General features: G+C 45.6%; 1 protein-coding gene across 1 annotated transcript in view; it reads right to left on the bottom strand.

The window, feature by feature from the left end:
- Positions 1–3140: 3140 nt before the first annotated feature.
- kpna3 (karyopherin alpha 3 (importin alpha 4)) overlaps positions 3141–16540 on the bottom strand; it is a 33445-nt gene continuing 20045 nt past the window's right edge. The window contains exons 7-17 of the mRNA XM_063211588.1: positions 13678–13763; positions 13019–13108; positions 12309–12478; positions 9170–9214; positions 7876–8007; positions 7197–7325; positions 6904–7008; positions 6287–6358; positions 6001–6163; positions 5493–5587; positions 3141–3777 (exon numbers count right to left, since the gene is read on the bottom strand). Coding sequence (XP_063067658.1) covers positions 3679–3777; positions 5493–5587; positions 6001–6163; positions 6287–6358; positions 6904–7008; positions 7197–7325; positions 7876–8007; positions 9170–9214; positions 12309–12478; positions 13019–13108; positions 13678–13763 — 1186 coding nt within the window. The 3' untranslated portion in view covers positions 3141–3678. The remainder of the gene's footprint in view (positions 3778–5492; positions 5588–6000; positions 6164–6286; positions 6359–6903; positions 7009–7196; positions 7326–7875; positions 8008–9169; positions 9215–12308; positions 12479–13018; positions 13109–13677; positions 13764–16540) is intronic.

Raw genomic sequence — 16540 nt, 5'->3', positions numbered from 1 at the left:
GTGGTTGCATCTCAATGTATTCCACTGGCTGGGTCCTTCTGTCTCCAGCCTCATGTCATGTCACCTTTCCTCTCGTAAAGGAAAAGATAAGGTTTCCCCACTGTCAAGTCCAGCTCAGATCAGCTCTTTGGAGTCGGTCACATGATAAATGACGAAGTAGCTTCAGAGCTGTGTTTTGGCGAGATACTGAATTACACATGATTTCCCCCCCCCCCACACACCAAAGCTGGCAGGTGCGTAGAAGGTAGAGTTTTTTCAAATTGCCCGAGATCATGGATAAAAATGTATCGAATTGACAAGTCATTGACGTCAAGAGAGGCCGGAGGGCAGAGGGAAGCACTGGAAGGGGTGATACTGAGGCGGACCCATACTCCCAATCGCCATACAGTCACTCCTCTTGAACACACACCCGGGGGTCAACTCAATGTCTAACCTTCAGTCCTCTACTTTTGCTTGTGGCCTTGTGATGCTAGGCAACGCCGAGTTGACGGTAGAAGTCTCATTCAATATCTCACAAAGGCATAATTCAAAGACCATTTCCTCATTTGCAATCGGGATGTTGATATCGTCCCCAAAAGCTGTTGTGCCAAGGCTGACAGCGGGATTTAAAAAACAAAACAAAAAAGTTAATTTTCTCCAAGGAGGCGGGTTGTCGGCAAAGCACGAGGCCACATGCAAAAGCAGAGGCCAGGAGGTTAGATATTGAGTTGGACCCCACACCACAGGGCCTCGAAGCACTGCTTTTTTATCTCGACTGGTGAAACTTTGCGACATCTTGGTTAAGAACAGTTGCTCAGAAATGAAAAACCAAAAGGCACAATGAATTTCAACTCATTCTTTTCTTTAATATGCACAAGAGTTGAAGAGACAAATGAGCCACCTTAAAGAGAAATTGATTCTAAAATTTATAAAAAGATATAAACAATCGGAGGCCAAAATGCTATCTCACTTTTCATATGTTTTTTTCCTCTTAAGCAAGTAAAAATCTTGCAACAAGCATAAGCTTGTATCCATTTCTGATACAAGACAAAAAAAGAAAAATTCTTAACTTTAAAGTGGCTCTTGTTTCTATGTGTCTAGATATTTGTCGTCAAGAAGATACAACTGCTAGGAGTTTTTTTTCTTTGTTGTTGTTCATCAATTAGAAATGGCTATTCCAAGAAGCTCTCTGGACGTGGCGTCACTCCAGCACACTCCTTCAGTAGTTCACAGCCAAAAAACATTTAACTACATTAGTCCAAATGTATATTTATATATTTATATATAGATCGCTTCTTTTCTTTTTTTGTGTTTTTTTTTTCAAATCCCTTTACAAAGTGAATGCACAGGGAGAACAAAGAAAAAAAAAAGTCCAGTCACAAACAGTGAGAAAGCCCATGTCCAAAGGTAGGAGAGTGGCGTTCTGTCATCACAAATACGCATGTTAGCATCAGGAGAGTCCCGCTGCTCTGCTGCAGACATCAGCAATACAAGGTTAGCGCCTGCGAGTGTCCCAACCAACAACAACAAAAAAGAAAAACAAAAAAAGAAAAAACGAAAAAAGTAGATGCAGCAGCGGCTTCATAAAAGACCTTACAAGAGCAGAAAGTTGGATCGTTGTGATTTTTTTTTTTTTGCGTTTTACAATTTTCTTTGTTTTTAATCCATTTGTACAATTAGGTTTCTTCGTCGCAAATAATAAAAAAAATGTTAAGAATCAGAATTTGTTTTAAAAAGCGGAAAAAAAGGAAAAAAAACAACAACACAAAAGAGTGGAACCCTGCCGTCTGGAATAGGTTCCTTCCACAGCGCCGTAAAACGTACTGCAGTTGCACCTCCACTTGAGGGGGCCAGTGAGGAGGGGGAGAGAGGTGAGGAGAGGAGAGGGGGAACCAGCTACGTCTATGGGTAAGAAGGGGGGGGGGGGTAATCAGGGACAGCAGTCACAGTTGCCACTCCAGACTACGAAACAACTAAAATGGTTAAGAAATCTGTTAATAAAACTAAGAAGCAAAACAAAAATAAAAAAAATAAAAATAAATATTCCAACTGCTGCAGCAAACCCTTTGTATTTTAAAGTCATTCTTTCGCTGTGTTTGCCCTTTTAAAAAAATGAACAGCAGGGTGGGTTGAGCTTCCTTTCAAGCGAAAAAAACCCGACAAAAATGAAAAAAAAAAAATAAATTATCAGCTGAAAGTGGTGTAGTACTGTACGTGTGTTTATCTGTGGGGAAGTCAGTCTTCAGCTGAGGGGCTGTTTCAGTGCAGGTTCAGACGTCATGTAGAGGTGGGGGAGCGCTAGAGGTGGTTGCAGGTGGGGTGATGAGGTGCTCCAGCACACTTAGCAGTGAAAGGGTGGGGGTAGGGGTTAGGGGTGGTAGAGCAGGAGGTTGGTGCTGGTTGTGCGGGGGTGATGTGATGGGGTGCGCTCCTGACTCCAGAGCCAGAGATGGGTGGAGGTGGGGGGGTTGCCAGCTACCCCTGGGCCTCAGTGAACCACCAAACTGCAAGCTCACAGAGGTCACGTCCATCCTGTGCATTTCAGGTCGGTTGGTTCGGTGTGTGTAGGTTATGGTGTGTGTGTGTGTGTGTGTGCGTGTGTTGAAATCAGGACATATGATACTTTGTCAGAAAAAAATATATATCCTTACATTACTTTTTTTCTTACATTATTCTCTTCATGAACGGAATATCCACAATTTCGCTAGTTTTTTTTCCTCAGCATGATGGTTCCATCAGATTTTGATTAAAAAAAAAAAAGTAACAAATAAAATTTGAAAAAAAAAATTAAAAAAAATAAAGTAAAATTGGAGGATAGATGCAGAGAGCTTGAGCGGACAGGTCCTCCAACCTGACCCCAGCCTAGGAGCAGAGCAGAGTAGAGTAGAGCAGGGCTGAGCTCCAAAGGGGTCATCGGAAATGCAGGCCAGGATCTGCCCACAATCTGGAAGCACGAGGGCATTCCAGAAGGAAGAGGGGCTCCAGGTGCGACGCGTCGAGTTGTGCGGTTAGCATTCATGGGTTTGAGGTGGCGGGTGGTGCGGACCTTCGAGGACAAAGTGACCGCCTGGGAAAAAAGTCCTGCCATCTTCGATGCAAGGAGTTCACAAGAGTCTATCCTTTGGAAAAAAAAAAAAAAAAAAAAAAGAGACCCCAAAAAAAAAAAGAGACCCAAAAAAAAAAAAAACAAGGCCTGGTTTGTTCACAAGTGTCTGTTCAATATGTGTCGGCTAACTCTGTGTTTTTGTGTGTTTCGAAAACGGTGCGAGTGTGGCTCCTTTCATGCAAAGTTGGCTCTATTGACTCCAGTCTACTTGAACAAGTGTTTGTGTGAAAGTAAGACAGTGAACAGTGGAAGAAAAAAAAAAAAAGAGAGCAATTTTTTGGCAACTGCAGTGAGAGAGGAGGCGGTGGTGATCATCGTTGTAAGTCTGTGGTTGTTTTTTTTCTCCATATGTGTTTTTGCTTTGCATTCATACGTCCATTCGTTCAGAAGCATCAGAGAAGGTGTGACGGGGTGAGGAGGCTAGACCTTCAGTGCGCGTGTTTGCCTACCTGTCTGCGTGTGAGTGAGTGAGTGAGTGTGTATGTGTGTATAAATCTGATGTCCAGTAGATCTGGCAGAGCGGGTGTGATGTCATCAGGGGGGAAGGGCCAAAGTGAGGATTAGGCCACGCCCCCATACACACCTGCTCCCAATTAGAACTTGAACTCCTTGGTCTGCAGGTTGGAGGCGGGGTCAAAGTTGAAGGTTCCGCCCTGAGTGGCCTCAGGGATGAGGTTGGGGTCTTCATCGATCTGGATCCAGACAGAAAGAGACAGGAGAATACATTAGCGCAGAGGTCATCAACCTTTTTTTGAACAAATGTCCCCTTGACCTCATCATAAGCAGCTTGTAGCAAGGAAAAGTGTGACATTGTGCCCAGACCAAAACTACCCCTAACCCTAACCTGTCACAGGTCGTTGTAGGGCACAAGGAACCATGCTTAAGCGTGGTGTGCACACACGCAATCAGGGCTCTAAATTAACTTTTTCCACCACCAGCCAATTTGGCTAGTGGACATTTTTTCTTACCAGCCAAACAGAAGTTCAACTAGCCATTTTTTTAAATCTCGCCAAAATAAACTATGTGTTAGGCTTTTTTTGTTTTGTTTTAATTATGGTAATTTTGTTCAACAATTACACTATATACACTATATATAGGCCTGCATACTATAGGCCTATTATAGGCTATATATTTTTTCATTATTTTTTAACTTCTGCTTTATTTTTAACTTTCATTACTTAGGCCTAATCAATTTGATTAGTTTTTGTTCAATTCCTCTGAAAACAGCTGAATCACATCACACAAGCCATTCACATAACAGACCTTTAACATACAGTAACCAAGCACACAGCAAAACTCTCCAAAACCTCACATACGCACACCCCAAGGAAGGAGAAGTGATGAGAGGAAAAGGAGAGGAGAGAGGAGGAGCTCTTCTCTTATCTACCATGCGCAACAAAATGACAAGAAGCCTAGTTTAACTAAAAGTAAATAATATCACGGGAATCTTCGATTCCTTTGTTACTTCCACAGCTTCGTCGTTGGTTGCTTTTTTGTTATTTGTTTTCTTTCCGATGGCGTGGGCTTTCCAACTAAGTTGCGCCAGGACTCGGAACATTTCAGAAGACAACTGAACTGACAGCTACGCTCACACTACTCTGACAGTCAGCTCTCCTCCTCTGCCCTTGTCGCTATTTCGTTCCACAGCCACTCCTTTTTTAACGTCACTATTATTACGGTTACAATTACTACTAGCATTCACCAACACAGAGAACCTTCTAACCATCTATTGACTAACCATCGCCACATTCTCATCACTCGCACAAAACATAGGCATAATCTGCGTTAGTCATGTTATTGAAACGGTCAGGGCCTCGCTGCTTCAAAAAGGCAGCCTGTTACAGCAAGGTTCAGCCTAGTAATAATAGCAGTAGTGGCGTTAAAAAGGTTGTAGCGAAATCGACGAGAGCATAGGAGGAGAGCTGCCTGTCAGAATAGTGTGAGCGTGCAGTCTGACAGAAGGCTGGTCGTCTGAAATGTTTTCAATGCTGGCGCGCGCAACAGCATGGAGTTGCCGCTTGCTGCACTGGAAAGCCCACGGTGGGAGGCTACGTCGTGACGCTAGTGTCCATGGGTAATGTAGGAAATCTCGCCTTAAGGGCTCTGCATACTTAACGTGCGCACGTTCGTCATAGCAGCGGTTTACCGTTCATAATTTACTGTACTCGGGCGCTACTGGCCAAATTGGCGGGTAGGTATTTTTTTCTACTAGCCAAAATTAATTTTCACCCGTGTTTGGCGGGTTGGCGTGTGTTAATTTAGAGCCCTGCACGCAATAGACGATTCAAATAGGTTGTATTTATAAGCATCGTCATGACGCCATGTTGAATTATCACGCTACAAGAATTTCAATGCCCACAATCCATTTATGGAAATCTGAAAGGCTGGGCCAACAAGAGTTACTCACGTCGTCTCCTGAGAAGTACTGGTCGATGATCTCGAACGCCAGCTTGTAAATGTCCTCGTTCTCATGCTGCTGAAGAAGCTCAATCTTCTCCAGACCTGAACCACAGACAACACAGGCAGAATGGACAAAAGCAGAGAACGTGCACATCAGTGACACAGGTGCTGGCATGATGTTTAAAGACGCTCAGTCTCCCTAAACATCAGACCCCACCCCCCAAAAAAAGTGTCCCACTCAATCTAGTACCTCCTGTCCTCTCCTTTTGCTTGTGTCCTTGCCTTGTGAGGCAAGACGTTATTGATTAAGTATTATTCAATATCTTGCAAAAGCACAATTCAAAGGGATATTTTCTCATTTGCAATCGGGATGTTGAATGGGGGGAACCCCCCCAAACGTCAGACTGTCAAGAGGCCACAAGCAAAGGAAAACGAAAAGGACGGGAGGACCAGCTTTCAAGTGGACCCAATGACTCGTCAAGGTTGGTGGATTTTTTCTGGTTCCTGCTCCTCACCTCCGCACTCCTCGATGATCTCGGCGATGGTGCTGGCCTCGTCTCCCGCCATGATGAGGATGTTCTTCAGGCCGTCCAGCACCACCTGCACCACCTGTGAGTCCTTCACCGACAGCAGGTTGCAGAAGGGCGGGATCACGTTTTGCTGCACCAGGAACTCCACCTGTCCATGAAGACCAAAAACGACCAATCAGATTTACGTATTTGCTGTGCATCACTGACAGCAGGGCTTCATCTGGAAGGCCCTAATACCTTTCTATAGCACATGTGTGTGTGTGTCTCCCACCTGGTCCTTCCTGCCGCTTATTGTCAGGTTGCTGATGGCCCATGCTGCTTCTTTCTGCGTGCCAAAGTCGCCCTGTTCAAAACACAACACACACACACACACAATGAGCATACAGTCAATTGTATACACACAACCGTCTCCCACTTCCGTCAACCACAAAGACACATCACACACAAACGCACACAGGCTTTGTAAGAAAAACAAGCTGATTTTGAGACTTCTGTCTCACAGCAGTATGGGTAAAAAAGGTAGGGGACGGTGTGTGCGTGTGGTCACTGGCATGGCTCAGGTGTATCAGAGCCATGACCAAGCAGAGAGGCCAGTAGGAAGGAGATGCCGAGAATGGAGGGAGAGAGAGAGAGAGAGAGAGAGAGAGAGAGAGAGAGAGAGAGAGAGAGAGAGAGAGAGAGAGAGAGAGAGAGAGAGAGAGAGAGAGTGTGAGAGTGAGAGAGAGAGAGAGAGAAGAGGTGAGAGGAACAGGTGTGAGCGCTTGGCAGAGATGGCATGGTGGGGGAGAACGGAGCTACAGCGCCCCACCTTGGCCAGCTGGTGTATGGGGATGAGGCTGGTGCGCGCTCACACGCGCACTCACACACAGTATATCTATAGAGTCCCACCTTGGCCAGTTGGTGTATGATCATGGGGATGAGTCCGGCGTCGATGACCGCCTGGACCTGCTGCTGGTTGCCCGCGGTGATGTTGGACAGGAACCACACCGCCTCCTGCAGGACACACACACACAAAATACACTCAGCAAATAATTTCTCAAACTGTTTTCAGCAAATAATTTCTCAAACTCCCAAAGCTGATTTTAACCGACAGATTTGCACACGCACGCACGCGCACACACTGATCCTGCATTGGTCTGGATGAAGGGGAATGTTCAACAGCAAGGCTAGCGCTACACTACCTTGTTGATCTTCTCTTTGGGGTGCGTGAGCAGGTTGGGGAAGTGCGAGAGGACGTCACAGTTGAGGACCACCTGCGTCTGCTCGTCCGTCCCCGTCACAATGTTGCCCACCGCCCTCAGAGCAGCCGTCTGCAGGGACACGGGGAGGAAAGGGTTAATCACACACAGTATTACTTTTTTCTAAAAGTCCCCTTACCTGTGTCTGAGAAGCAGCAAATGCCACTGCCGAGACGGCCTAGTGACAACCCGTCAGCTTTAGAAATGATGCTGCCTAGACTGGCTGAAGAATAATAGTTAAGTAAATTTCAAGTCATCCCATTTGTTGCGATGGTTGCTTGCAGTACTTGTATCCATTTTATATACAGTGTAGCAAAGGGGAGTAGAGTTGCCCAGCTGAGACTCGAACCCAGACCTTCTGGGGTAGTAAACCGGGGCTCTGACCGCTACACCAAAGAGCCAGGCTCATTGATATGTTAGTCAGAATCACATACAGTACATACGGTAATTAGGAAACTGTTAAAAATGGGGTTGAAGCCTTTAGAAGTTGCTTTAAAGATCTTAGCCATTCTGAGAATTTTCTCTCTCATGGGGACACCCTGCATGCCAAGTGGTGCTTGTAAACAAAAGGCATGTGCGTTCCCATGCATAACTTGAGCAGGGGCTATACTTATCGGCGCACCTGAACTTTGACCTCTTGGTGGCTGAGCAGGGGAACGAGGAAGGGCACCACCCCCGAGTCGATGACCATCTGGATCTGCTCGTTACCGCCGTCCGTCAGGTAAGACAGCGCCCACACCGTGTCCACCAGGATCTGGAAACGGGAGGACATGAGGTCAGTTGGGGCGCAGCAGGGCATGATCATTACATTACAAGTCATGCCAGGAGCTGGGAACACGGGACATAGGAGGACAATAGTCCAATGCCTAGCTTGAAACACATCGATCATCTGTTTTGCACATAGGGCTCTAAATTCACTTTTTTCATCACCAGTCAAAATTATGTTTATCTTACTGGCAATCTTACTGGACTTAAATGGATTTAAAATGTTTCCTGTGATTGAAACTTGACATGTAGACCTACTATGATTAACTGATGATATTATTAATGATGATCCATTTGGACTGATGCTGTAATAGTGTCTTTTGATCTTTTTCTTTTTTTCCTCTCTCTCTTTGCTTTCTACAGTTTTTCTTGTAAAAAATAACAGAATGTAGTAATAAGGATGTGGACCATGAGTGAACACACTTATGTTGATTGTTATGTGATTGTGATGTCCAATCCTTCATTGTAACCAATTGAACACTAATTGACACCTGTCTGTAACCTAATTATATGTCAGGTGGGAGCAATTCAGCTTCCCCTTTAAAAAGGCAAGGTACTATCTGTTATTTCACACGTGACCTGAAGAAGGCCGACAGGGCGAAACGTTGTCACATTAAAAACTGTTTATTTAACTTGAGTGTGCGGCACTTCTCTCCTCCTGCAATTGTATTTTCTGGTTGCCAGCACCTCTGTTTCTGGTGTGCGTTTTGCACCTTCACTCATCTTACTGGCCAAACACACACACTCACTATTGGGCCAAAGTGGCTAGTTAGTTGGTCTTTTCTACCAGCCCAACTGAAATTTCACCGGCATTTGGCCGGTTGTTGTTACTTTAGATCCCTAATCACACATATTAAGAAAAGCAGAGGTTTACTTAGGAATGGTAAGAAACGGGAAATATAACAATAGTAAACATCATTCATAGCGGCAATTAGTTAAAAGTTTAAGACTAGGCTTACATAGGATGTTCACTGGTCAAGATGCGTCAAAATTACACTGAAAATGATGGAATGTTTTCTAAAAAAAAACGTTTGCTGTCCTGCTTTGTCTGGCATACATATACAATATTCTCTCTCATTAGGACGCAAATATATACACTGTAAAGGTACAAGTCATATTTCATATTAATATTGATATTTAGGGAAACTTACATTGATATCAGTGTGGTATATTAGGACACAGAGAGCTGGCAGGATCTGAGAAAGAAAAACAAACAAACAAAAAGGTATATTAGTACAGACAGCTGGCAGAACCTGTGAAAAACAAAGCAAAACTAGAAATGCACTCAGAGTGCAGACCTCCACCAAGGAAGCTGTTTGATAGAACATTTGACTATTTGACTATGTTACACCCTAATTTTCTTCAAGGCTATCTGCCTTGTTTTTGTAGAGTTAAAAATGGAATGCCGAAATTAGTCCTATTCTGCAATAGTGAAGAATCTTTAAAAAGTTCCTCAAAATCTGCTGACAAACAGACAAACAGACAGACAAACAAATAAACCAACGTGACCAAAAACATAACCTTCTTGGCGGAGGCAACAAATGATGCGCACAACGTGAGACACAGAACAGCTTCATGTATGTAACCGCAAAATAAAACACTCGCGCTAACAAACATGACTGATTGCTTAAGCCACTTGGTCCCGGCGGTTTCATGGCGTGGCGTAAACAGATCTGTCCTCGCGGCCAAGACTAATCCACTGGCTTTATAAACAGGCAGCCAGTGTCCAGCGCATTCCAGACGCTGCAGAGCACGCACCCAGCAGCCACCAGGGCTGACGTACTGCCATTCCAACACGCGGAGCGAAGAGAGGGAGAGAGGGACAGAGAGAGAGAGAGAGAGAGAGAGAGAGAGAGAGAGAGAGAGAGAGAGAGAGAGAGAGAGAGAGAGAGAGAGAGAGAGAGAGAGAGCAAGAGAGGGAGAGCGAGAGAGCGAGAGAGCAAGAGAGCAAGAGAGCAAGAGAGCAAGAGAGCAAGAGAGGGCGGGATGACCAAGCAGAATTATGGAGGAACTCCCCCTCACTCTGTCCATGGCTCTTTCCCTCCTCTCCACCCCTCTCTCTCCCCACACACACACACACACACAGTGTGTCTCTCCCTTATCCCCATGGACAAACATTCACGTCATCCCCTCACTTAGTGGCTAGTGTGTGAATTAGCCCAACAGCTAGACAGATATGTCATTGTTCAGAATGATCAAGAGGTAGGTGTGTGTATGCATGCGTCTGTGGGCCAGACAGAGTCTAATGATTAGCCAGGCAGGTGCACCAGGCTTTGTGTTTGCGTTTTGTGTTTGTGGAGTGCATGTCTGACCTCAAAAGAGGCAGGAGAGACTGTGTGCAATACAAATGGGCAGGATAGACACTGCACACAAATTCAGCAAGAGACACAGAGTTGGTTGGGGGAGAGTATATCAACTTGTGGTGATGGTAATGGTGTCTTTGTGTGTGTTCATATGTTTACACTTAACGAGGCAGGCAAATGGTCGAAGTACAACCCGTGCGCGTGTGTGTGTGTGTTTTGAGAATGTGTATGTGCGACTTTCAAACTAATTGTGCCTTCGTAATTGTCTGTCTGTCTTTGTGTGTAGTGTACCCATGCGGTTGTGTGTGCCTTTGTATTAGTGCCCGTCTGTAACCACTAGGGGTGGTAAAGCACAGGCTTGATGATACGGTATCGATTTCTTAAAGCAGGGATTTGATTATTTGATACTAAAGAATTCCCCACGATACCACTCGATTCAATTTTTCTTAGGGCTGGGACATTAATGCATTAATTTCGATTAATTAATCACACAACGCGATTAATTAATGAAGTATAATATAGCTACATAGTTCTGGATTAGACCAGTGGAGGGCAGTATTACGCCTGGTGAACAGCCTGCTGAAATTGAGAAGAGTTCTCTCTTCTTTTAAAAATTAATAATATTTTTAGATTAAGCTTATTTATTGTAATTATTCAAAATCCATGTGAAAAACACATTTTTCAGTGTTCTCAAGTCAGATATTTAAATGCGATTAAAATGTGATTAATTTGATTAATTAATTCCAAAGCCTATAGATTAATCCGGTTAAAAAAATTAATCGAGTCCCAGCCCTAATTTTTCTAATTACTTTTCCACTTCCAGTATGTTATGGAGCTAGGGCATTGGACAGGGGCCAACGATTCGATTATTTTCAATATTTAAGAATACCTCAGGATATGATACGATTCGATTAAATTGTCGGTCGTAGGATCGATGCATCGATACATTTCAATGATCATTTACACCCCTGGTAACCACATCTCAAAGTAGCCAGGAGTGGATGCCCTACGCTAGTGTGAGCTTCAGGAGTAAGTGTAATCTGAGGTGAGGCTGGGCAGGGTGTGTAAACTCCTGGCATCCTGCAGAATATCTTCCCTCTGACAGCACGACTAATGGATAACCGCTTTCATTATGCCAAAAGGCCAGCAGACACGCATCAGTGACACAGCAATCCAGAGGTGTCAAATCCAAAGTAAAAACCCTGCCACAGTTTGCTTCCAATACGTGGCATCAGGTATCTGGTCCACCTGTCTTGGGCACTCATAATCATCAGTTCATTCAGAGCTGCTTTGATTGAATTTATGGCAGTGTTTTACATTCTGAGCCTTGCATCAAATATATAGGTATACATAAGTATAGGTGCCCGTATAGGTTACTTCACCCATGGACCAGAGGCGCCAATCCTGGATTCGTAAAATAAAAACCGTGCTGCCAATTTGTGCCAACCAGTGGTCCGTATCTCGAAATCGTCTTTGCTAACGACGGTAGCAGCGTCCTTCGTAAGAGCGACTCAACTCTCTCTCAACAGCGACGCTCACCACTAAATCCAAGGGAATGGTACAACGGTCTTAAGGCGGTCTTAAGACGGTCTTAAGACGGTTAGCAACAACAAGAATCGAGAAACGGACCCCAGGTCTGAATGAGCCGATTGTTATGAGACAGGTCGATCCGGTACTACTGACTTTTTTTTTTACTTTCAGAGTCCCATTTGCCACAGAACTCACAATGAGCAACAGCTTCTTAAATTCCACTACTATTGTGCAGACAAGCATAGCTCAGGAACCCAAAACAAGGCGGTCACAAAAAAACCCACCACATTTATCAAGTTACTCCACCGATCAATAGTTGCCTTGACAAACCCACACCTGGATTCCATCTCCACACTAATACTACACACTAATACTACATGTAGAAAGCTAGGTTTACAATGTAACACACACACATACACACACAGGCACGCACACACACACACAAAAAGACACACACCTCCTGCACTGTCTCCATGGGCGGGGGCGGGTCCTTGTTCCGGCAGAGGTTGACGATGACCCAGGTGACGTTGCGCAGGAAGGTGATGGGGATGGAGGGGTTAATGAAGGAGAGCAGGGGCTTGACCACACCCAGAGAGATGACGTAGTCTCTACACTGAGGCCCATCACCTACAAAACACAGGAGAGGAGAGGAGACCGTTCAGGAAGGAACGTTTGAAAGTGCTAAGCTGATGTGTTCATCCAAAGCGACTAGCAGTTCTTTTGAGTACAGGGTATTGGTTACAGTCCCTGGAGCTGTGTGGGGTTAATAGGTACCTCGCTCAAGGGCACCTCAGCCGTGGAGTAAAGTAGGGAGTGGAAGGGTGGGATACGAACCGACAACCCTCTGATCTAAAGCCCACGTCCTTTAGCCGCTAGGCCACGGCTGCCCCATATCTGAACTTCTATGTAAAAGTCACAGTTAATGGTGGAAAATACAGACGGAGAGTCTCGTTAGCCATCTGGTATCGGGTGTAACAGGTATCCTGCATTGTGCTCTGAAACAAGTATGTACACCCTTGTTGCACGTGGCTGCGCTGGTAATTTAAGGCTCACAGCGAACATGTCCCCGGCCTAAGAGCCTTCAAACACTGGTTACTGCCAATGCGGTGCAGAGAAGAGAAGTATGAGTCATGGTGGAGACTAGAGTGGAGGCAGTCCAGTACTCACCGATGATGTTGCCGAGCGCCCACACGGCCTGCTCACACACGTTCTGATGCGGGGAGTGCAGCAGCCGCAGGAACAGGGGCACCGCGTTTGCTGCAGCAGGACACACACGCGCACGAACGCACACAAACACACAGGCAGGCAGACACACACACACACACACACACACACACACACACACACACACACACACACACACACAGACACACACAGACACACACAGACACAGGCAGGCACAGGCAGGCACACAGGCAGGCACACACACAGGCAGGCACACACACAGGCAGGCACACACACCCAGACACAGGCAGGCAAGCAGGCACACACACACGCACGCGCACACACGCACGCGCACACACACACACACGCACGCGCACACACACACACGCACGCGCACACACGCAGACACACACACACACAGACAGACGAGACGATGGGACAGGAAAAACAAATATATGGTTAGCGCCGACATCAAGTAATGTTTGTGTACTTTCATCAGTTCCATTTCAGGCAATTTCTCCTGGTTATCGATTCCCTGCAGGGCACTTATCAGCTGTTTCGCATCCCACAATGTTACACCCCCTACTGTCTCGCTCCCCATAACACACACACACACACACACACATGCAAACGCATACACGCGCACACACACACACACTTACTGTTTTTGACGACCGCCTGGGTCTGTGCGGAGGTGCCGGATGCAATGTTGGTCAGAGCCCAGGCCGCTTCGAACTGCAACGAGGGGCTGGAGTGGTGAGGAGAGAAGGAGAGGGGAAGAGAGGTGAGAAGGGGAGAGGAGAGGAGAGGAGGGAAGAGGAGATGAGAAATGAGGAGAGCAGACGAGAGGAGAAGAGGAGGGAAGAGGAGAGAAGAGAGGTCAGTGGGTTGCAGACCATACTCTCATGGGATGCACAAAGCAATAACGAAGCAAAGCCACACACACACACACCCAGGAATCAATATTGGTTTAACAACACCAACAAATGCCTCTGGAGGCTGGCTTCCATTCCTGGGCTGAGCCCGACCCAATATGCACTCACAGACAACCATGACTACGCATAATGAGAACATGTTCTTGGGGGCGTGTGTGAATTTGTGCGCGCGTGTGTGTGTGTGTGAAGACTTGCTGACTCCCAGAAACCCATTAATACTGTGTATTTGTATGTTATGTAATATTTCTATCCTGTGGGTTTTGTACCTGAAATAAAAATGTATACATTGCAATACACACACAAACACTGGTTTGACACATCCACACTGCATCTGAGCCACCGTGAAGCGCTTGGTCCGACCGCAATTGTGTGATAAATCATGGTTACTTCTAGGGATGCACGATGTCAAAAATTTCGGCTGATATCCGATTATGATATTGCGGTTTTGGCCGATGGCCGATATTAACCGATACCAATGTTTTTCTTTCTTTTTTTAAAAAAAAGAGATGACAATGATGCAAACAAACAGAATTTTTGAATGTCGTCTTATTTCCAAAAACACTTTTTAACTCCCTGTGATAATTAGATAAAAAATAGAGACAAAATAGAAGACAAACAGTGAAAGTCATCGTCAAGTCCATTCTTTTAGAACCGTAACATATAAAAAAACCCATCTGCGTTAACATCGGCCCAGTTTTATCCATCAGACCGATGTCCGATGTGTTGAATATCGGCCGATATCGGCAGATACCGATACATCTGGCCGATACATCGTGCATCCCTAGTTACTTCCTTTCATTCTGGAATCATACTAACAAACAAATATTTGCTGCATCGATGTTTGGGCAAAAAAAAAAACAACAAACCGATTAAATTTGATGCAGCACACATGCATATCGGAAAATTAAACAAATAAACCTTTTTGATTTGATATGATCCGACAACTGGTTCAATGCCACTGGGACAGAACAACACTAGTGAACACAGAACTTATTTCAAACACTTTTCTTATGAAGGGGCTCTTCTTGTTTGTTTGTTTGTGGTGCAGTTTGGGTGGGCTACGTCCGCAAATCAAGACAAATGGCCAACACTAAGCTCCAATCAAGAGCCCAAAGCTTCAGGCTTTAGTCTGAAGTAAAAACCCACCCAGCACTAGTTAGAAATAAAACCTGCTACAGCATCCAATATCCGTTTTTACCTCTAGAGAACACTGAGCAAGGGGGGGGAAAAAAGATTAAGACTACAGAAATTAAGGAGCCTCCAGACTTGGAACCTCCAAGACAAACAGTAGAATAAACAGAAGTTGGAGGAGCGGAGCAGGGCTTGAACTCTGCTCTGCCTCTGCTGCCGAAATATTTAATCCAGATTCTGGGGAGAGGCAGACTGCAGACTGCCTTAAGTGGGCAACAGCTCCGTTCCCATAACAAACTCAAGCTGCTTTACATAAGCAGAACAAGGCTACACGCTAAGAACAGGGTTACACGCTAAGATTTTTTCTTCTCCATCGCTCTTTCTTTTTGTCTGTCTGTCTCTATCCTTCTCTGTCTGTCCATGTGTCTGTCTGTCTGTCTCCCTGTGTGTGTGTGTGTGTCTCCCTCCCTCTGTCTGTGTGTGTGTCTGTCCCCCTCTGCCCGCCCCATCCTTCTCTCTCTCTCTCTCTCTCTCTCTCTCTCTCTCTCTCTTTTGAGGAATGAGGCATTTCAGCAATGTCTGAGCGCCGCTTACGTCTGCCATCGTTGCTGACGCTTGACCCCCTTTTTCGCCAGTTACGTCTTTCCCCTCTTTTCTCTCCTCCCCTTTTCTGTGCCCCCTCCCTCTCCCCATCCCCTCTTCCCACACCGCGGTCGGCTGGCTGCATTAGTCACCGGGGGCCTTTGGCAAACTGCGGCAGCAGAAATCTCCCTGCGTGCTCGGCTCAGCTCATGACGTCACTGCTCCTCTGCTCCGCTCCGAGCACGGGACTCCCTCCTGTTTCCCTTCTTCCCCAACTCTCCAACACCCTTTCTCTCTCTCTCTCTCTCTCTCTCTCTCTCTATCCACCAGCCTCTCTGTCTGTGGCTGAATTCGAAACGGGAGGCAGTGACTCGATGACTCTCCTCCTACATAAACAGGTCACTGATCAGAGAGGCGAAGTCAGCTGATGAGGCAGCCGTTACGAACGGCACTAACGAGTGCGCCGTCTTGCGCATTTGATGTTACGGCGATTCTTGCGATTCTATGGGGGGAGTTACGTTCATCACGTTAGCGCTTAGTTTACGCATGCTATTTGAACGGTGAATGATCGTCAGACGGCGGAATCGTAAAATAGGCTATAAATAGATCTAGCGACAGCATATTTAGATACTACAATGTTGATTTATGCATTCGATTTTCAATATCTACATACATAACTGTCAGAATAAAGAGTATGATAAGGTAGTAGCTTGGGTAGTAGCCATGTTTGTTTTTCAGGTTTCCGGTTGAGAGGGAGGTGGCGCACAGCATGTTGGGTACCAAGGAAGCGAAGTCAGCATCTGATGTATCCTTGAAATATCCTCGTTACGCCCACAAATGCAGTCAACTGCCGAGAGAGGAAATAAAGCAATTTTTC

The sequence above is a fragment of the Engraulis encrasicolus genome, chromosome 12, assembly GCF_034702125.1.
Source record: "Engraulis encrasicolus isolate BLACKSEA-1 chromosome 12, IST_EnEncr_1.0, whole genome shotgun sequence".
Taxonomy (NCBI): Eukaryota; Metazoa; Chordata; class Actinopteri; order Clupeiformes; family Engraulidae; genus Engraulis; species Engraulis encrasicolus.
This window is presented reverse-complemented; position numbering and strand designations above follow the sequence as displayed.